Source organism: Labrus mixtus, chromosome 16 (genome assembly GCF_963584025.1).
Source record: "Labrus mixtus chromosome 16, fLabMix1.1, whole genome shotgun sequence".
In the NCBI taxonomy this organism is placed as follows: Eukaryota; Metazoa; Chordata; class Actinopteri; order Labriformes; family Labridae; genus Labrus; species Labrus mixtus.
This window is the reverse complement of record NC_083627.1, coordinates 11807762-11830729: the sequence shown is the minus strand read 5'-3', so window position 1 is coordinate 11830729 and position 22968 is coordinate 11807762. Positions and strand designations below refer to the sequence as shown.

At 39.8% G+C, this 22968-nt stretch overlaps 1 protein-coding gene across 3 annotated transcripts in view; it reads right to left on the bottom strand.

Moving 5' to 3' along the window:
* Nucleotides 1-22968, bottom strand: part of ctdp1 (CTD (carboxy-terminal domain, RNA polymerase II, polypeptide A) phosphatase, subunit 1) — a 66701-nt gene that overhangs the window by 36766 nt on the left and 6967 nt on the right. For 2 of the 3 annotated variants that reach the window (XM_061060410.1, XM_061060408.1), the window contains exons 7-11: nt 22142-22308; nt 17139-18176; nt 13876-14017; nt 13511-13741; nt 9969-10122 (exon numbers count right to left, since the gene is read on the bottom strand). In XM_061060410.1, coding sequence (XP_060916393.1) covers nt 9969-10122; nt 13511-13741; nt 13876-14017; nt 17139-18176; nt 22142-22308 — 1732 coding nt within the window. The remainder of the gene's footprint in view (nt 1-9968; nt 10123-13510; nt 13742-13875; nt 14018-17138; nt 18177-22141; nt 22309-22968) is intronic. The other variant, XM_061060409.1, reaches the window with a different exon arrangement.

Sequence of the window (22968 nt, the reverse complement as noted above, 5' to 3'; positions counted from 1 at the left end):
CGATTAAAAAAATATATAATGGAATATAAACTATAAAAACAGAAAATGTACAAAAGGTGCAATGGAGGATCATACAGAAATAGTGCCGATTTCTTCCCTTTGTGCAAATGCTACCAAGATAACTAGATTGAATACATTTAGCTTAAAAATGTACTTTCTCAAAAAAACTAAACAACAACTGTTTGCATCAAGAGATTATTGGCTAAAATGCCATCAACATCACAGCACAACTGGACACTGTTAAATAGCACAGGCCTTTAAGATACTCAAACATACAGATCTTACAATCAACTGACATAAATATCAACTCAGAAAAAAAACATGCATGGGAGTTCACCAAGGGAATAAACCCACAAAAAGGTAGAACACAGTTTAGGAAGGAAACAGGTTCACTTCAGTACTGCCGTAAAATGAAAAACATCAATGTCTGAGTACCTGCTAAGAAAAATCCAGAGCAGAAAATGTGAAGCAGGAACCCACAGAGAGAGCATAACACATTTCCATGCAGAAAATCACAACTCATTGTCCGGAGCAATTTCTACTTCTGCTTGGTTATTGTTCCAGGAGCTTATGTCTTCACCAGACTGAAGACTGCATGGGGAGAAATTTACATAACATATTCCCACTGAAGGGGGTTTATCACAAGCTTCATTCCCTGCCAAAATGACTGACTTCATCTGCGGAACGTAGTCAGGGGTGGTAATAGGGCAGATAGTTGATTACTGGATAGAGATACACCGTTGACAGGCCACTTTAAGAGAGCACAGAAGAAGATAAGGGATCAGGATTAATAGCTGAAAGCTCACCTGATGCCCAAAGGAAGGCAAAGTGAATGCAAATGTATAGTAGGAGAGGTAAACCTTAGGACGGGGTGCATTAGAAAATCAAAAAACAGAAGAAAAGTCAAGAAGTAATATCCGGTGAGAGCCTCGAATGAAGACCTTTGAGGCATCTCTGCTTCGAACTATTCACCTGAGATGCTCATTAGCTCAGGGTCACATTGAAGGCAAAAAGCTACACTGCTGCCGAGTTCTTCACGGAAGAATCACAACACAAGGATACCCACTTTACTCTAACCCTGCCATCTCCTACATAAAAGAACTCAAAAGTTGTGAATACAACTGTTCTTTGAAACGTAGAATACTTGAACAGATCTGCAAACAGGATGATATGGCCTCTTTTCACCATCGCATCAAAAAGACTTGCAACACTGCAGCTGAGGTTAGTCGAGGGTAGTTACATAAGACCACAGACAGCACCCCGCAACCCATGTCACAATGACACTCTTGGGAATTTATTAGAGAAAAGTAATAGTAAGTAATTACTAAGAAAATTAAGAATCAAAGAAATGCTTGTTTGATGCTTAAGCACATGCGCTTAAGGCACAAGGAGACACCAGCGGAGAAAGACAACAGGAAGTCTTGCTTCACATCATTTTCCAATATTGGCTTGACTTAAATTCATTAACATACAATTTGTATGTTTAACACAGTGGTTCTCAACTGGTCCAGCCTCAGAACCCACCACCAACTATGCCATGAAAAATTGTGACCCAAATGTCTTATATTTTAAATGGTAAATGGACTTGAGCTTGTATAGCGTTTTTCTAGTCTTCTGAATATTTAAAGCACTTTTACACCGCAGGTCACACCTACACATTCACATACTGATGGCAGAAGCTGCTCTGTAAAGTGACCATCAGAAGAAACTAATCCCATTCACATGCTGCCAACGAAGCAGCTGGAGCAACTTGGGGTTAAGTGTCTTGCCCAAAGACACATCAGACATGTGGCTGCAGGAGCTGGTGATCGAACCCCGACCTTTCGGTTTAGAGACGACAGACTACCAACTGAGCCACAGCCGCCCTGCAACCAGTAAGATTTATTTAATGAAAAATGCTGAGGTTTGGACCTCAGACAGATCAAAACGTTACAGAACAAAAAAACATCATGTTCAAAAAGCGCTTTACAGACTTTTTGACACAATTCTTTTTCAGGCACATCATTCTGACCCACTAAAAACAGCTCCCCGATCCACTTGTGGGTCCTATCCCACCAGTTGAGAACCCCTGGTTTAACACTTCCCAAACTTCCTTAGGGGCAATATTTCTGCTCTTGCAGCATTACTAATCTTAATTTCTGTTGCAAAACAGCACTAAGCCACCAAGTGCTGGGTAGACCACAGAGTAGACACAGGAAAAAGTAGTCTGTGAAACTTCACCAGTCTTAATAATATATTCACTAATCAGCCTCTAAATTCTGCAGACTAACACAAAACCTTGTCCTGCACAGTACTCTCAAAGATTATATCTCACCAAGGATGTGTAAGATCAATATCTGCAGGCGGAGAGGGAGCATGGCTTGATGTGACTGATGACTGTGTTAGCTCTCCTATGATCCCAGACTTAATGAGCCATGTTTCAGAAGGCCCCTATGGTGCTACACATGTCACACCATCCCAGGCCTGTGTGTAAATCTTCATCTTGCTCTCTAATAAACAAAACAATCACTTAATCCGATTTTAATCAGGCTTGTAAGTAGAAAGAATCTGACTGCCCTGCAACATTAAAAGTGTTACATGTTCAGTTTCAAGATGTTAACACGTTTTCATGTTATTTTGTGACTTTCAGTTAATCAGCTATTATACCCCAAGACCATATGAATGAGGCACACCAGTTCTTTTTTAAGAAGATTGCACGCCAAAATGAATATGTTAATGGGGAAAACTGGATAGCTGTTCTGAATTCATAATCAGAAAGAAAATGACCCTCCAATAACCTGACATTAAGGGTACTGTGTTTTTAAAGAAAGGTCAGTTGGCACTCTGCTGTGATTCTGTGCTGGACAGCTGATGATCCAGGTAAACTAGCACATACCTCCATGTAACCTCTGGTGACATTTAAACGCAACACTGACCACCTGACTCAGAAGTGGACCTTGTCGCAGCCAATTAAGACAGGTTGGCCTGCAGATCTTGAGTGTTCAAGAACGTCACAGGCTGCCCTTTAGCTAGAGCAGCCAGTGAAGGTTGACATTTGAAACAGTGTATCTACAGAGGACCCTTCCTTCCAGATACCTTCTCTACAGAACAGAAGATGTTAGACAAGGATCTGACTTTGCTTATACAAAGGTAACAGTCCTTTATCCTCCTGATAAAAGATAGTAATGATAAGTGGCACTACTTTAAGTGTTACAACAATGAAATCATTTTTAAGCCTTCAAGGTAAATGACATTAGATCTGCCAGAAGGGGTCAGTACCTCTTTTATAAAACAAAAACAACCAAATCAAATTGAACATGACCAAATACTTCCCCATAACCGGTGAACGTCCCTCAGCTTTATGCTCAATCATTCTAAATGTCACATTTGTTGCACAAAAAGTTCTGCTAGTGGTTTGGACAGATTGCTCGGTGTGAGCACTGAAAACCTCATTAACAGCTCGATCTTTAACCAAGATAGAGCTACAATAGCGTGAAGTTGACCTTTAAAAAGACTGAAAATTAAAAAAAGTATGCGACACAGATAATATTTTTTATTGCACAGTGGTACGGATTTACAAAAAGACTCAAATGAAGGAGCTTTTGTGCTCAAACAGTAGTCATTTCGTGTTTTAGGGTTTTTTTCTGAAGTAGCACTGGTCATTTCTCAGTATACTTAGATTGAAGTTCAAGGGGGGGAAATCTGAGTTTACCACAGATTATTACCACAAAAGGTTGTTTTTTTTTAGGGGCAAACCATTATACAGCCGGGACAGTGCAATGATTTCAACATAGAACAACAATCCTTGCCAAAAAAGATCAAAAACCATTTGAGATTCCATTGATCTCAGTTCAACATGCCTTTTGCTCAAGCTCCTCACTGATGGAAAACCCCAGCACATGAATTGGATCCATGTTTTAAACAATGAACAGATTGATTCATTCAAAGTTTTTAATACATTGTTAAAACTTGACTTAATTCAAGAAATGGATAAAACATAAAGAACATTCTATTAAAATACCTCCTTTTGATTAATTAAGGATCGAGGAAATCGTTTGCACTCTCACCACACTGGCTCAGACTTAATGACACAGAAGGCCTGAACACTGCTGCTGACATAATGTACCATTTCCAGATTAATAATAGAAACACAATTTCCACTTCACTTCTTTTTACAGTCGTCATGATGTCTAATAGGCACAAACACAGGCGTGGCCTTTGAGAATATTACCTATTTTTTGCCACATGTGCTGTATGTGGAGGACAAATAGTCCTAGACCTGGAACAATTACTTTCAGGATAATTGTTTTATCTCCTGTAGAGAAAAGCTGGATCAGTGGGTTCCAATACGAATGGACCCTGTCGTGTCTAAGAAGAGCTACATTTTCTATTTCAAAACTTTAGTATAAACTAAATATATTTCTCTATATTTCAGAAGTTAGCAAGCTGAGCTAAACTGCTTTGACGGTATTGTAGGTCAGTCATTTTAAGTGGATGGGATGCAGCAATGCATCTTCTTCAAGCATAAAGCTGTTATGACAAACAGATAAGGAAGTACTTTCCCCAGAAAGGCATAGCACAGCAGTTCTCTCACTAAGCTGTTGCCTGCAGCTACAGGGTTACTTAACATGAAAATTAAATTGAGTTAATAATCGGGCAGTCTGTTTTTGCATCCCATTAACACGAGTCTGTTCATCATTTAAAGCATGACCAATCACACTGACATCCAGATTATTCAATTAAATTGGACTAAGTAAAGTCCCATTCCCTTGCAGGATCTATAATCTGTGTTCAAAGGTTAATTCAGAGGAAGCCTTGTGAATCCTGTTCTTCAAGTTCTTGTAGAAGAGTTCTTGAGTAAGAGAATGATAACATACCAGGATGTTCTTTCTTGCACATGTTAATTGTGTCAATCCTTAAATCCTTCATGTGTATAGCCACAAAATCATGTGCAAACGTAACTTGTTCCGTTTCTGCTTCACTGGCACATTGCTTGATACAACAGTTTACAGCAAATGAGCTCTATCTATTGTTGATAAGCATCTTCCCCATTAGTGAGGGAGTTTGATCAGATATTTGGCCAATCTGGGAATAAATTCCTTACCAATACATTTCTTCACAAATGTGTTCATAAAGGTGTCTCATTACACATACTTAAAGATTTGAAATTCAACATCTGTAGGGAAATCTGTGAGAGCTGCTAAAAAGTTGTGGTACCTGGAACCTTAGTGTCGAAAAATTGAAAATGTTAACATCTGCCTATGGTAGCTTGTGAGGGGTCAAACTAGGGGTTCTTTAGGATTCTGAATCCATTGCAAACATTTGTTTTGCAAAAAAAAAAAAAAACACTCCTTGGTGGAAAAACACCCACGCCCACTTTTACATGTACATTTAAAAGTAGCTTTATATGTTGATTTCAATATCTCCAATACTAGTTAAAAATATAATGCAAAACATTTTGAAATGTCTCAGGGCTCCAGGTCTGAGTCTTCTCCAGACAGAGTGGAGTTCATTCTTTGCCTCAGCTTTACGCTACCCTTACAGACTTATGAATGGAATTCAGATTTTAACATGATTGGGGGACTAATTTTCTGTATTTTTTATTGCACTTAGAAACATTTAATTGATAAATGAATCCTTTTTCAAAATGTTCCCCAGTCCTGGAAAACAGTTTTGAAAATGTCCATGACCTGAAACAGTTTCCATGACCTGATGACCAAATCCTGACTGTATGATTATGAAATGTTACCTTCTCTTCCCTCTGTGACAGATATTTGGGGCAATAAGCTGTTTTATCTGTTCATTATCAATATGAATGCATCATTACCCCCAGGATTAAAAAAGTAATCCAGATTCTGATCTATATACTTCAGCAGGTTGGAGCTTGTTAATTACATGTCAACACGCTGTGACCAAGGCGAGAAGTCACTGAGTATGAAATAAATAACCAACTTTTTTTTTACTTTGACAGTACCAGGGAGAGACAAACATAGAGCATTTGCATATGGACAGCAGTTTGGACACAAACACACCCGGACATCAATGATGAAGTCTGTTGTTGCTCTGCAAGAATTTCTGTTTTAACAATGAAGTAGAAATCCACTGCTGTCTGGAGTCGGTTTGCAAACAGACAAACAGGGACAGCTGTCTTATATAACAATTCCTCTGCAGGTCGAACGCATGTTTGGAGATTCGTGCGGTATATTTTAATTTTAGGACAATAATATTTGGTGAAATGGTAAATGGACTTGAGCTTGTATAGCGTTTTTCTAGTCTTCTGACTACTCAAAGAACTTTTACACCTCATGTCCCACCTACCCATCACCACACTGATGGGAGAGGCTGCTATGTGAAGTACCATCAGAAGTAACTAATCCCATTCATAGATTTCATACACATCCATACACTGCTGAAGCGGCGGGAGCAACTTGGTGTTAAGTGCCTTGCCCAAGGAGTCATCGGACATGTGGCTGCAGGAGCAGTTTCAGAAACAACTGAATCTACCAACTGAGCCACAGTCGCCCAAAATCAGTATTTATTGGTAGACAGGACACTGACGTTCCTTCCCAATTCTACATCTAGCCGGCAGTGAAAAAACACAGATGCTCTCAGGGGAAAACTTTTCACTTGTTTTTCTCCTTTCACTTTTCGTCCTCCTTGGCAGTCTGGTTGTCGACACCACATTGACCTAATTGCAGTTAGAAATGACAATTTCACAATCTGCTGTCCTTGATAACATTGTTCTAAATGAAAACAACCTCGTAATTGCTGCTGTCAGGATTCAAATGCAGGTACAAAATCCCTGGGTAAACAATGCTGCTTTCCAACGAGATATTCTCATTGTATGTGAAAGAGAATAAACCCTAACCACTAGCTACATGTGATTTCACTCACACATGGCTTGTCACATGTTACATCCCATGTGAACAGGCGACAGGGCTCCTTCTTAAGTATAATAACCTGCTGAGAGGCCCTTGACAACTCTCAAAGACCCGTCTAGCACATTTTTCCTCGATTAAGATTAGCAGAACTCAGGCTCCATTAAAGAGTATTATCCAAGCAGGGGGTGCAAGGCTCCTAGACATTATAAGCACTTCCCCCGCCTCACCAGGATAGAGAAAAAAAAGAAAATGCAGAAAATAAATATATTATGTGAGGAAAGGAAAAATCAGAAGAGAGGGAAAGTGAGAACAAGTGAGAAATAAGTAACACTAAGTGATGTGTTGCTCTGAATGTTTCACTGCTGTCTATAGATCTAAATACACATCATTTGTTTAATAAATAATCCCAATATGCCAGTTCCCCACTAGGGATTAACACTGAACCTGATTCGACAGATTTTGCTGATAGTGGAAAGTTTTATTGTTGTTTTTTTTTTGCGCTCATTGATCCATATTCTCATTTGAGTTTAATCACATTATTAAACTATATGTCTTCTAATCTAATGTTGGAAAAACAAGTAATTCTATGACAGGGCAATGTTTTACTCACTCATTACATCTGCAGTAATGTGACCTTATAACCATATAACACATGTCCAATACAGAATACACTCACACTGACGGCCCAGTTTGTGCAGATCAGACCATCATTAAACATTTACTGAAATCCACTGATCCTAATGTTCTACCAAAAATGAGTCCCCACAATTTAAATTCAGTGAAATATGAAATACAAACACACTAGATCCATTAAAAAAAGTCCCCTATTCAGCTGACCTTTTGAGAGTCGGGTATGGCTGCATCCTGGCGCTCTCCCGTCTATGTGCTCTCGTCTCATGTGCTCTGGCGCCCCGCTCCTCCAGAAATTTACAACCGCAAGTGCGCTGGGCCAAGAAGCAGTTCATGAACTCGCGCTTTAATTAATATTTACAGTCTATGATTAATTCAAACATTACTACCGCGCGAAAGGAAGACAAGAGTGTAGAAGACGGTGAAGAAGACGGGCCAGTTTACAAGAAGCCCAAATGAATGTATGAATGAAAAGACGTTCAAACGAGTCACGCAGAGGGGAGAGTAAGAGCGCCGTTTTTTTTCAATAGCTGAACCGACGCTGCTGATTGAGCTGTGTGTTTATATATTACTAAAAATGCACATATACATATAGAATGGCGAAATTGCTTATTTTTTATTTAGTCTTGAATGTATAAGCACCTCGTATGTTTGTAATATATCACATATATATATTTTTTTTATTTCCGGAGCTTTATGTTGAAAATTAGAAGCTCAGGGGGCTCGGCTTCATGCATCCAGGCGAGAGCACACAGACGAGAGCACACAGACGAGAGCAGCCAGGCTGCAGACATACAGTCTTGGCCTTTTGATGACAACTCATTACAGCCTTTAACAGCCAATGAGAGCCTTTGTCGAAAGGAGGTGCCTCCCCCTGTTCTCAAGGCCAATTGCACGCCACTGTCCCCATGTAACGACTGAAATCTCTTGTAGCCAATGAGATTCTTGAAACATGGATATGCTGCTTCTATCAATACTTCAGGGTGCTTTCTTCTTGCACACATAAAGAGATTGATTCAAAGTACGAGTTTTCAGAACTGTATTGAAAGTATTAATAAGGTGATATTTATACTATTATCTTTAGGCCATGACTTCTTTGAAGAAAAGCAGGCAAATCTATGTAAAATTAGACATTAAACGCCACCATATAACTGGAATGGAATAATCCATGTGCTCAACTATGAGAATGGCAGTCGACTGAGGCTGTGAAAACAAATCGTCAAGTACTCAACTATATGGGGTCAGCCCTAATTCCCAAAGTGCTATGGACAAGTCATCCTGAAAAATTACCAAAAAGCAGAGGGACTGTAGCTAACCTTGATCAATGCAACATGCAATTGCTTACAAACAAAAGGCTGTCAGTTGTTTTCTGGTAAAAGACTTTCACTGTGTAGTCAGAAGAAAACACTGGCCATGATAATGAATGCTCCATTGCAGACAGTTAAGCAAAGTAAGAGAAAGAAAATCTCAAAGCTCCTATCACATCATTACTCGGTAGGAGTAAAAGGGAACACACAACGACAAAGGAAGTAAGTCTTTAGAAAATGTTTGCGATGATACTTTAGACCGTATAAAAAGATGGATGGAACAAAAGTCGCCTAGGAGTAAAGCCAAAACATTTAGAGCTCCCCCTGCTGACTGGCTGCAGTATAGATCTTTACCCTGCCCCCGCCATGGTAACAGATTGGACATGGGTAAAACTATAAAGTTACAACATACATCAAATACATTTTTGTCTAACCTACAAAGTTATCAGAGTGATTTTTTTCCAAGTGTTCCTTTTCTGAACATTTTTTTTTAAATGTGTTATTGTTGACAAATGCGGCTTCTTGTAGCGTTCTTAACCAAACTGATGGAGTAGAGGAGGAACAACAACAAAAAAACTCAACAAAAAATAACAATTCAGTCTATGAACTTTCCATAGCTGTGCGTGTCTGCTCCTAACTAACACAAAAATCTGTTCTGCTGTGGACTACACTGACCTGAGGGATCGTTGGCGGATTATCCGTAAATTAAATGTATGTTTCAGTCAGTGGAAGGGGCGTTGCCTAAATTCTGCGGTTGTACCAGCCAGCTTCCTTCTGCACGATTTAATTCCAAATTGCAAAACCAGCGCAATATGTCAGTGCCTATTGCAAGGTATTTTTGCTTCACTTTTGTACAATGGAAGGAGCTGGAGACGCACTGTCCATATTAATATACAGTCAACAGATAACACTGAAAACGTTTCTTTGATTGTTGGACACTGGCTCGACAGATGGATGTGCTTTGGAGGATAAACCTAACTGGGGAAAAAATAACCAGTCGCTGCTGAGACCAGAGTATTTGAATGATATGGTCACTTTACAGTCTTATGTATTTTCCTCTCTTAAAGCAGATACACTTTTCAGACCTCTTTAGACATTTAATTCCTACTGTTTCATTTAATATTGACACAAAACAGTATGTCATATAGTCAATAATTCCCCCCTTTCCTACCTCTTTGTCCATGCTCTCTAGGTCCTCCTTGCAAAGAGTGTACAGAGGATTCGTTTCTGACATGCTCGGCTGCCGTTTCCGACGAGATGGTCCTGGCTGCTCGTTGTCTTGGCTGGGTCCTGCCGCGTCATCTTGCTGACTCTGTGAAGTTCCCCTGATTGATGGCACAAAAACACAAAGAATGTAAACTTATTTTACCAGCCAGGCAGAAAGATAAACATACAGAAACAGACATAAACATGAATAAACGATAGGTTAAAATGTAAAATATAATGATGGAGTGGAATCTTCGGTTTCTATCCAGAAGATTCAACTCCCATTTTTATGCCTTTATTTCAGAGACAGGACGGTGGATAGAGTCAGAAATTCGGTAGAGAGAGAGAGTGGGGAATTAGATTAGAAAACCTTATTACATACAGGAAAGGAGCCAGAGGTCGGATTCGAACCTGGGCCTCCTGCTTGGAGGACTACAGCCTGGGTGCGCGGGGCTCGTGCACTAACCAATAGCATGACATGCTGTCATGCATGGTGCAGAGTAGGCAGAGCAAAGCCTGTCATATATTCAGTTTATCTTAGTCTGTAGATCAGAGGCAAAGCCCCTAATGCATTGGCTGCAGATTCGACTCCTGGCCACAGCCCGTTGGTGCATATGATCCCCACTCTCGTCATATTATCAATGAAGTTGATTAAAATATAGAGAAACCTGTCTTCTGCTATCGTATCTGTCTTTTTTCATGTCTATAAAAATATATATATTTTTTCATTTCAACATATTTTTATTAAAGCAAGTTCAAGACATACAGTGATATTGGGATGCAGTCAACATTTACATTTTTTTCTGTCTATAAAAATATTGAAGGATAATTACTTATGTCTGTGGCTGGAAAACAACAGCTTAATGTGCATAATCTTCCTCCTTATAATAATAATAGTTGGACACTGTCATGCTTGTGATTAATAATTTCAGTATCGTCATCTACTTGTTCGCTTAACAAGATTCAAGCCGCAGTGACAAGCTTGTAAAAAGATGGTAAGGATATTTCATTGCTTTTAAATTATGTGGAGAAGTCAGCCTCTCGCTTTCACCCAAATGGCAGACATACACATAGAGAGGACACAAACACACACACACAGATTTATAAAGTACAAACTCCTCATTAGCATCCGTAACTGATGGATGAATGACAAATGGAGTCGAAGATCACCGAGGTGACTTGAAGAGCTGTGAAGCTTTCCTCTACCTGCCAAATCCTTCCAGTCAAACTATAGGTGGAAATTAAATGAGCACTAGACTGAAAATAAAATATTTATATGTCTGGACGAGTAAAAAAACTTTTTGAAATGCTTCCACTTTACACTAAGAGACTATTTTGCCTAGTGGTATCAAAGTGGCCTGAATTTTATTGATCCATTATGTCTGATTTAAGACATAACATGTAGCTGGAGCTAAGCCACACATTCTGTGGTTTACAGGTATCCCCTGCCACCAAATACTGCAAACAACCTGTACAATAAAAGGTCTGTTGTTGGGGTTTATGGTGCTTCAGTTGATAGCTGAGGACTCAGCATGTCTCTATTGTGGGTAATTCTTGTAAACTGAATGTAGTGTAGCACTACACCAACATCTGTTGTGGCTTACAGAGAACAGAGGGATGGAAACGAGTCCTGGGGGGGAAATCAATACATTTAAAATCTGTGGGGAGTGATACTACATTGAAAAAAACAGACTAGAGCAACTGTTGCTCTTTACAAAAGCTTATTTACATGTCTATAGCTGAGATCAATCTAGGTACTAAATGTCATGATGTAATTTTGTAATTTCACATTTCAGCACCACACTGAATTGACCTGTGTGTTCAGGGAACCATCATAGCAATGATGAAAAGCAAAAAAGGTCCCCTTATATCAAAATTGTATCATTGGGTCCGCTGCACATGTTTGAAGTAGAGTCCAACCGTTTAATCTGCCAGCTGATAATATTGGCCGGTATAACCTTTATCCAGTGACTATCGGTATCGGCTAATTTTATCCCAGATATGAGCCAATGTTACTCGATTTATTCAGCAGTCAAAAAGCATTTCATTTGAGAATCTTTGGATTACACTAGCAGTTCTCTTTCACCAGCAGAGTGTGCTTTATGGATTACAACAAGTATTATCACTCTCCAGGGTGTCAAGCAGTGATGCATGTACATGCTCAGTTACTCTCCAGTTGAGTGACCATCTTGTCGTCATTACATTTCTTTTCAACAAGTGTTTGATCATTTGAGGGATCAAGGCAATAAATGTGTACATCTAGATATATCTATCGCTACTGATTGAACAAATACCTAAGAAAGATATCGGCTGATATATCGTATCAGATTTTTTTGCTCCCAAACATTGATATCAGTATTGGCCCCAAAAATCCCATATCAGGCCCTTGTTTGAAGCCCTTACTAAACAGAGCTGTTATTGACACCCTTAGGTATTGTAGTTATGAAGTTCAACGAAGGCGATATGCACATTTGAAACGACAAAGAGGTAAAGCTCAAGCTGGCTTTCAGCCTACTCTCAAACTGCAGCAAGTCAAATCAAGTCAGTCAATGCAAACTTATGAATAACTCGGCTTAATGAGATCCAAAGGGATGAGCACATTTTCACTCCTTGTACAATGTGTGCAAATTAAGAAATAAGATATTGATGCAACATTTGTTGTTTGAAAAAAAGTCTGTAATCATGTTTATTTCTGCTATTAAAATAGTCTTTTAATAAAGGGACCTAATGGGGATTCCTTGGCTTTTGCAACCAGCCTCATGTGGACACTCGAGGATCTGTGGCTTTTTCCATTTCCTCATTGGCTTCATTTTTTCAACATCGGAGGTTATCCTTTTAGGTGGTTATGCTTTGTGATTATTTTGTCAGATAATTACACACTTAATTTCAGGAACCAGAACCAATCATAGCAAAATTAACAGGGTAGCCACATGCATGGCATTAGCTGATTGCTGATGTCTGTGGGTGTTGACCTTGGTAGCCAATTTTTGCATTCTTAATTGTATACAGTTTGCTGATGACAGATTTCTTTTTTTTTTTTTTAGCATTGCATTTATAGCTTTCTGAACAAAAAGGGTGACCTAAGCTACTGTTACATATGTGCACTAACTGCTGACTTGACTATGGAAAGCTAACCATTTATAACTCACCGTCCAGTGAAATGAACACTTTCAGATGTAGAAGCCTTTGATTCCGACTCAGACGACTGAAACATAGGGCTGCACAACTGCCATATGATGATTGTCACGTGTGCCGTGGTTATGTGCAGAGCAGAGAAATGCTCCTGAGCTGTTTTGAACGATTTTAAATGGTTTTGAAGTTTTATATTTAATTCAGATTTTTGTGTGTGCTTCATTTTTTTTCACCGTCAATAACACATTTACGTTTTCAGTATTTCAAGCCAATTTTCTACATGTCCAAACTCTAAAATAAAAACACAGAATATGGCTTTATATCAGTGCATCCATTTTGAACACTATATTGAGCTGCTTTCACTTTTTTCCTCACCTGAGACAAGTCTGCTCTCTTTGATCAGACAGCAGCATAGACCCTGACGTCTGGAGGTAGGGTGGTAGCCGTGACACCTGAGGGCCCCTGCGGATCAGCTTCCCAGTGACAGGGTCATAGGTTCGGACCTCAGGGGCTGGAACTGGGGGTCTGTGTTGAATGGCTGAGGGTTGGAAAAAAGGCTTCTGCAGAAAGCCCAGATTGTCAGAAAACGCTGCTGGACTATTGCTCCTACAACAGACAAAAGAGAAGATATCAGATTTGGAGTTACCTTGTTAAAAGATTCCGATGAATTATTGTTCATGGTAACGACTCTGGGTTCTTGGGTGGCTTGTCAGACAAAATCTCATTAAATAATGATTTACCTTGGTGTTTTGGAATAGTCCTCTTTTAGTGGATACAACTGCTCCTCTACCCTCTCCCAGCGCTCCAGGCAGCTCCACAGCCAGTCAGGGTTTACAACATGGAGGTGCTTGCAGCCTTGAGCCTGGCGAACCTTCTCTGTGCCTGGGGAACAGAAATGAAAGAGGGAAAGGTGAAAAGGTTTTGACCTTACGATCAAAGGCTATTAGAACACACACACGCTGTGGGTCTTCTGAATAATTCAGATCAATGTTGAGACAATAGTAAGAATCATTCACGGCTCAATAGTATTAGAAAGATACAAAGGAAGATGTTTCTAGTGGACTTATTGAAGTCACTCTCCTTTCATTTTTGAGTCAATAGTTTAAAAAAAAAAATCAGAAGTCATGTTTTGTTCAGTGAAATCCACAGAGAGAAGTGTTTCTGCATGAATGAGACTAAATTGACATTTTACACAGACTGCCTCAAATCTCATTAACCCTTGGTTATTGTAGTCATGCTTGGCTTAAAATCCAATTCCTGTCCACATTTGACTTCTCCTTCTGTTTGTGCATGTATCCTCTTCAGTCCGTGTACAGTACGCTGTTCCTGAAGTGCGTTGATCTGCTCACTAAAAGGATGTAATCTCCATGAACAGAGACTTAGCCTTGTTGTTAACATGCTGCTAGACTGTCTCTGTGAGAGATGTAAAAATGAATGGTTCAATCAACTGAAATGACAATACATTCATTTTCCTATATACCTCTTAACAAGACTAACAGAAAGAAAATATATTAAGTCTATTCAGTTATTTGTAATGTCTGTCACTGCAGTCACCAATTTGTGTCACACAAAGCTGTTTTCAGCTGATTTACAATCTAAATTCCCACTGAAGATATTCATAGTAAGTCATATGACTGTTTAAAGGAACAAGATATTTATTTTTAAATCAGAATCAGAAATCAATCTCAATCTTTATTTGTACAGTGCCAAATCATTACAAATGTTATCTCAAGGCACTTCACAAAATGAGCAGATCTAGAGCTTGCTGTTTGTTAAATTAATACTAATGCATGTAAAGGAGCAGATCACTAAAGAGAAACTTCAGGAAGTGCCAAGAGCATCACAAAATAAAGGTCCTCACTGTAGTTTTAATTACGTTATATCGGACAATGACTTAACACTTAGATAGTTAAATTAATATAAACCTATATAAACTTGTTAAATGTCTAGTCAGGGCAGCCCCTACTATCCATAACCCCTCAATCAGCGTACAGAAAATACTAAACTCAACATATCAATCTAAAAATGTGTTAACTGTGCATAATGAATGCATGTCAAACATGAAATTCTGTCAACACAATCTGTATTTCGGTTTCTTTTCAGACTGTGTGACTGACTGATTGCACATCCCAGATCCCGTCTTTGGCTGATTTTTCTGTCCTACTCCGGCTCAACATGAGCGGTTAATGAGTGCCTCTCTCAGCAGGAATGTGTCCTACAGGAATGCTGCTTCCACTTTCTTTGATTGTTTTCAAAAATCTAAACTCAAATATGTTTCTGTAAAAGGCTGGAATCCTCTTCTGCTGCTCTTCAGACAGAGAAGAAATTCATAAAGAGGCTGCATTGTTTGTATGTTGTTAACTGCCAAGAAAAAAAAAACTGTTTTTCTGACAACAGTAACAACTGATTAGATTACAACATCATTGTAGGGCCACAGTGATCAATTATTTTCATAATCAAGTGTTCTATTTGTTATTCGAATAATCAATATTGCTCAGCAATTATTTTCATTAAATCCCTTTAGCTTATTGAGAACAATAGCAATATAGAAAAAGTAAATAAAAGCGGCTCTCCTAAAATGAAAAACTAAAGTTTTTGTTTTCACAGTTCTTACTACTGTTTCTTTTATAGATGTTTATCTGAATTTTCTTTTACTGCTGTAACAACACAAATGTCCCTGTTCAGGCACTAATAAAGGACTATCCTATCTTTAAAATAAATATCATATGTACTTGGTAAGGGACACATCGGACATGTGGCTGCAAGAGCTGGGGATCGAACCCCCAATCTTCTGGTTAAAAGACAACCGACTCCACCAACTGAGCCACAGCCACATAAGTGCCCAGCACTAATACCAAGCAGATCTAGATGTAAAAAAACAGTTGTTTGTACAGTAGGAGTGGGCAAGATGATGTGGGGTCAAGACCAACGTTGGCCCTCTCTTCATCACAATCCTGCATTGAGCATTCAGTTCTAGTAATTCAAGTTGACATTTGACCTTTTAGGAAACATGTCATTACCTATCAATTCATCCTATATGATGTCATTTTATGGCCATAACATTTTTAAGGGTGACCCCATTGCCTTGACTTTTGACCACGAGATCATCTCTGATTCATAGAGGAGCAATATGTAAGAAATCTACAAAATTAAATCATAAAATTAATTTCTATATCATCAGACATTAAGGACACCTGATGTGTTGCTGGCGTCCTCCTTCTTAGTATCAATTCAGGTCCTAAACGGTCTGGATTTGTTTGGACCAGAGAAGGTAGGCAGTAATAAGGCAACCCAAACAGCCGTTTTCGACACCCCTCAGTCAAGATATGAGACCAGTTATCACAGCAAACCAACAGGTGTTGCAGCGATGGAGGCAGGCATTGGAACTGGGTCAGATAAATGATTTTACCTGACCTAAAAAAAAGCCTCTGCATTTTTCTAATAAGCTCCAACACCAGAAACGTGCTCAAACTAGAATACATTTTGGCAATGCTTTTAAAAAAAATGAAGAGAGGTTAGAGCACAGAAAGGTTTCAAGACCGGTACAGAGCTGGTTAAAACTGAAGCTGCAGTGACCGCGACATGGCATTATGTGTGTGCATCGCCTTTAAGGAGGAGGGGGCGGGGGGATGTTTTGAATTTGGACTGCATGATCCATTTTAAACGCAACGTGTCGGAGATACACATTGCTCCTTTAAATGGGACGCTTGTTTCCAGATGCCATGAAACTTCCTTTAAACCTTGGAAAAATAAGTTCTCATGAGCATATACACCAGAAAACACATGTGCTGCTTTCTATGTAGTCTTTATCTTAAGCGGAATTACAAGACAGAGTCCTGAACTAATGCCTACGAAGACAGTTATACCGTATTATATTGTAACCTCGCTAGAACTGCAGCATACAACTAGGACTCATTATCTAAAAAGGTTGAAATGAATCATTTCTTGTAAAATTCACATTCAATATGCAACTGCTGTATTCCTGTTGGACATTTGTACTTACCAGCTCTTGCTGCGATGAGATGCGTTGTCTGACTTGGATCTTTGGAGCTAAGAAGCAAGTTCTTGCCTATCTTAGCCCCAAGCGCTTTGGCATGGTAAAATTCCCGCGTCCTCTCCATTGGGTAGTTGGTCGGGTACAAGCCGCTGAACACTATCATTGTGCCTTCCAGTGTCTTGCTTTTCAGCTCTGGCACGATCTTGCGGATATCTGGGGTTTCCGATGCCTCCTTCTTCAGGTAGCCCTGGTATCGTGCGTAGTATTCAGCGTGGATCCTTTGCAGCACTTCCTCGAGATAGATCAGGTGATCGTCCTGGTCTATATCAATTTCTTCTTCCTCCTCCTCATCCTCCATGCTCTGGTCAAGCAGCTCCTCTCCCATGGTGACACCAGATTGTTCACTATTCTGGGATTCCGTTTCAGGTTCTATCCGATCGGGGCAGCCATTACCCAGCTCAGGATCAGGAAGAAGAACTCCTGACGGTTCTGCCGTGTCACAACTGATTTCTCCCTCACAGCCACCTTTACTGTGCCCGTCCCTTGCCCCATCCTCATCACCAGGCTCTTGCGTTACTCCTTCTTGTCGGGATTTTGCCGACTTGATTTCACTATCACTCTCTGATGAGGGAGGCTTGTCAGAAATTGAGTCATTGTCACTGTCACTGGAGAGGTCAAAGTCCAAGTTATTGGACTCATGGCTGGGTACAGATGAGTTTGTACTGTCCTGTGCCTCTCGTGGCGACAGTGTCCTGTTGCTATCTACATCCTTAACATTTGTTCTGTCGTCCACCTGAGCGTCCCTCGACCCCAGCCCAGGCTCTGCCTCGGTCTCTGACCCTTTACCTGATTCATCCTCCACCGCACCTGCAGGATGTGTCCGTTCATTTGTGGATACTCCCTGAGAAGACTGTGTTGTGGACTCTTCCTTTTCGGAAACGCTTTGGTCTTTTGCCCTTTTCCTGGGGCCATTACTCAGCTCATCGCCAGCAGGTGTCCCTGATGGCTCTGCGCTCTCTGCTGAGCGACTTGACGGGCCTCCTGCTGGAACAAGACAAGGTGATCGCAAAGTATTCAAGGACATATGCACCAGAATCAATAGGTGAGGTAACTGGGAGAAAGGCTACAGATTAATGGATTCTGGTGTCAGTCTAGCCAATCAACATCCTGAAATCAGCAAAGTACCAATGTGTCAAATATTAAATCAGTAAATTATTAAATAAATGATCACATAAAAAAAGTTTCTGCAAATACAGTATATATAAACAAAAAAAACGCATGAAGAGTTTTTATGTTCAGTAATGTCACTAAAATAAAATAAATGTAGAACTCCTCTCAATAACAATTATGTGAATATCATAGAAGAGAGACGGATGGATGGATGGGCTTTTTAACAGCAGGTCACACCTACCTATTCACACCCATTCACCCACTGATGGCAGAGGCTGCTATGTTAAGTGTTCATTAGTTTGAACTAATTCCATTCATAAACATTCATTTGAGCCGGCAAAGCAGCGGGAGCAACTTGGGTTAAGTTTCTTGCCCAAGGACACCTCTGACATGTGGCTGCAGGACCTGGGGATCGAACCCCCGACCTTCTGGTTGAGAGACACCCCAGCTGATGATAGTAGCATGTTGTCTGTCACCTTTCGAGTAGCTGTTTCAAGAGTTTATGCAGCGTTGCTACTGGCTTAAAATAATACAGTGATGATGAACTCCAAAGTACTGCACATGTTATGGTGATGGGTAATGGGTGGGGGGGGCTGTAGCAATCTCAGAAGTCATTAGCCGAGGAGGTGGGGTAAATGCCTGACAGGTTAATCGTCAATCACAGGATGACACACAGAGACAAACAAACAGGGCTTTGGGGTTTCACAGTCACAAACTTAAAATCTCCAACGTCTATGATTGTATCGATAATATAACACCGATATTAAAAACTCCAAAATCCTGTAATATTTCAGGAAAATAAGGACCCAGATTTCACAAAAAGCTGTGTTTTAAATGGTCTATCATGACTTATGCAATGCATTTAACAATACAGAGTGTGCTCTGAATTTTACTGCACAATTTGACAGCATACAGCGTCAGTAAGTAACAGTTAAGGCCCTTTTCACCATGTTCTATAAATAATGGAGGGCCTGTGGCCTTGTGATAATGAACCAACTAGCCATAAACTACCTAAACATTTATGGTAGAACACACTGCCCAGAATTGAAGTCAGAAAGAGCTGCTTTGGCTGCAAATCTTTTGGTGTAAAATCTTTGCCTAAAGGAAATTAGATTCTTCTGGGGATGTCAAGTCACTCTATTGCAAGTGACTGTATGAGTGTGAAACCAACTTGATCATAAGTGATGACTTGTAAGCAATTATGATTAGAAGTTTACTTCTTCCAAGAAGTGAACTGTACCATTAGGAGCCAAAATACTGCATGGATAGGAAGAAAACCTCAATAATGTGAGGAGGCAGGTCACGGTAGAGCAGTCACAGGCCAGTAGACAACAGCCTTCACAACACAAATGCAGCAACTTAAGAGTGTGGGCCAAACTTTCCAACAGTGTTGGGAGCATTCACAAACACAAAAAGTATTTTTTAAGACCTACAGGGTTTGTAACATTTCAATATCAAGAAGTCTGACGATTGTCTCCGCGTGATTGTTTCCTCGGAGTGTTATAATGATAATCACAAGCAAAATGTTCTGCCATTGTTGTTTACGGAAACAATCTTACTTAATGTCACAAGAGGTTCACAACGTGTCAAATAGAGATGGGACAGATCCTAATACCGCTATTGGGTCCGATATTTACTTCGACATCGGTTGGATTGCGCCGATCCATGTAAGCAATCAAGAAAGATGGTTGGGCACTTTAAACATTCTCAGCTCGTACAGTCTCACTTTGAAGACGTTCGGACTGAACTGTAAGAAGTGTCCACAAATTGTCTCCATCGAGACATGCAGAGGAGATGAAACAGCTTCTTCTATGTGATCAAAAGTATAAATCTTACACTTCAGTTTTAAAGACTCAACTTGAAAACCTGACAGTTGTTGCTGCTTCCTGTTTGTATGTGAAGCCAGCTCAAAGTTCAAACTAATTTATTTGGAATGGTTTTAATTTTTATGCAGTTCAAATGAATGTATTTTTTGCTCTATGAATAAGAAATGGTGTACAACAACTTTCTTTGTGTGGCCAATACGACAACAATAAAAATATCTGAATAAGTATCAGAACCGGTACATATGTATCTGAATCGGATCAGAAATGGAAAAAAGTGGATCGGTGCATCTCTAGTGTCGACCTGATCAAAAGGTTGTGATTATTAAACTTTTTGTGGCATTGAGAAAGTTTGCAAGCTTGTCCTCCATCTCCAGCTGCTATTTCACTGTCATATCATCCTGCTGCCACATAGAGTATAAAACAGTAGTCTAGAAATCACTCCATTTCTGTGAAGAATTGACTTTTTCTTTAGCCTGATGTCTTAAAATAAATAAATAAGTTTAAAGTAGGCCAGTTTGTGTGGGTCTCTGTAACGTTGCGTTGATAAATGATGCCTCCTAAATTAGAGGGCATCACATTTATGTTCTATTCCAGCATGCTTGATTAAAAATGAACCTCCTGTATCCATTTCTTAACCACGTCCTTTACTTCAAAATGTCTGAACATGCCTAGAAAACAGCACACTTTAACATCTGCTTCATACGTGAATGTGTCTGCACTTATATTTGTTAGAAATCTGCTTGAGGCTAATTGTAGCCTTTGTTTTATCCACATAAGAAAAAAAACTCTCCTTTGTATCAACAATAAGGCCTACTGCTGAGCCTGGCAGCTGTTGTAACATGGGATCAGTACAATCAGGAATTATCACTAATTGATGTGACAGCCTGAGTGTGGGTGTCAATGGGGGAGGAGGGGGGGGGGGGGGGGGGTCCTGCTAAAGCACCCCGGGGAGACACATTAGCTGGCTCCAAGCAGCTTGTTTGGTGTAATGATGATAATGCAGGGGATAAATCTGTGTTTTGAGAAGATCCCCTTTACAAGTTAAATGAGGTGAAAGTATCAGAATCCTTAAAGATCATCAGACGTAACTAATCCCATTCATACACATTCATACTCCACTGACGAAGCAGCGGGAGCAATTCAGGGTTAAGTGTCTTTCCTAAGGTCACATCGGACAGGAGCAGGGGATCGAACCCTCGACCTTCTGGTTGAGAGAAGGCCGACTCTACCAACTGAGCCACAGACACCCACTGTTACCATTATCTACAATAACAGTTGAAACAGTGTGAACAGTGCTGGCTTCAGATGAATACATCTCTATATACATAAGTTATAAAAACTTCAACAGTTAAGTAGCTGAGTGAGAGTCAGAATGACTTTTCAAGTGAGTATGAACGTCAAACATTTTGAACCATTCTTGGCCCTTTACCCTCTTCGTAAGTTGACATTAACAACAAGTTGATATTGGGTTAGATAAGTTAGAAACATGTAAGGTGCAATTTCTATGAAATGAAAGGGATACTATTAAAAAACGTATTTGACCTCAATCATCAAAAACATAACATAGCTAAGCTTTTCAAATATTTAAAAATAAATTAAAAAATATCTGATATCATTATGAGTGCACTCCAAACCATTGTGTTTTAACAGTAATAAAGCAACAGAGCAACACTGATCTTTTTTTTTTATAACAACCTACACTGAATAAGTCTTCCTATTCCAGCCCAGGCTCAGTGAGATGCAGTTTGACGTAAGTGAACTCTGCCTTGATTTCAATCTAAGTAACGGACCATGTAACATTCGGAATTAGCACTCTGGACTCAGAAGGGCAGCCGAGGATCAGTGACTCAACTGGTCTGGCTTGCTTGTTAACTGCAGCAAAAACTGCCTCTCAGGGATATGCTCACAGAACCGAAAATGAATGAGTGGACAGTGTATCCTTGGGTTGCCCACTTGATCTTCAGTATCGGCTCAACTTGGAGCAGTGCTATCAAAGATGTGTGGGCACTGTACCTTTCTTTGCCGTCTGAGCTTCCCGGGATCCAGGGGGAGCGTTGATGTCCCCCGTACCCTGGAAGTAAATATATTTCTTCACAGTGATGAGGTTGGGTGCAAACTTCCACACATCTTCCCGGTCGTCGATTATGCAGACCATTGAGTCTCCGCAGGGGAAAAGATTCCTGTCAGGAAAATGGTGCACAAGACACTCGTAAAACGACAGAGATTTGACCGATGCACAAACTTTTACTGAGAAATGCAGCTGAAGCCATTATTTGTTTTCTATTTGACTGAAGTGAAGTAGTGACAGATGCTATGTTCTGCTATAAATCAAAATAAAAGGCTCCTCATTATCCTACACTTTTGTTTTACAAAGAAAATGCTACTGCTTAACATTCGTAAGTGTCATACTGTAAGAGCTTTACTGTTTCTGCTGTGTACTGTGTGTCCATGGTACAAAAACAAAGGAACTAAAATAAAATGGTCCCATCGTTACCTTGTAAAAAATAAAAATGAGTCTAATCATTGGGAAAAATGGGGTTGTGGTTATGACTATATGTCTTCTTTTCCCCTGTTGTGCCAGAAAATAGTCGATCAACTTAAATATTTTACAAACCTGAGGCCCTTATTGGCTACTGGGGGATGGCTAGCTACAATATCTAAATATTGAGTTTTCATGGTGCATTACCATTTTTACTAATCGTTGCCTATATACTACATAAACACTTCATATGTCACATTTCCCATTTTCACCTTAGCACTGCAGAAAACAGGAGGACAAGCTTAAAGTCCGTGAGAGGAGGGTAAGCGAGGCCATCACTATTTGTTAAAATTATGACCAA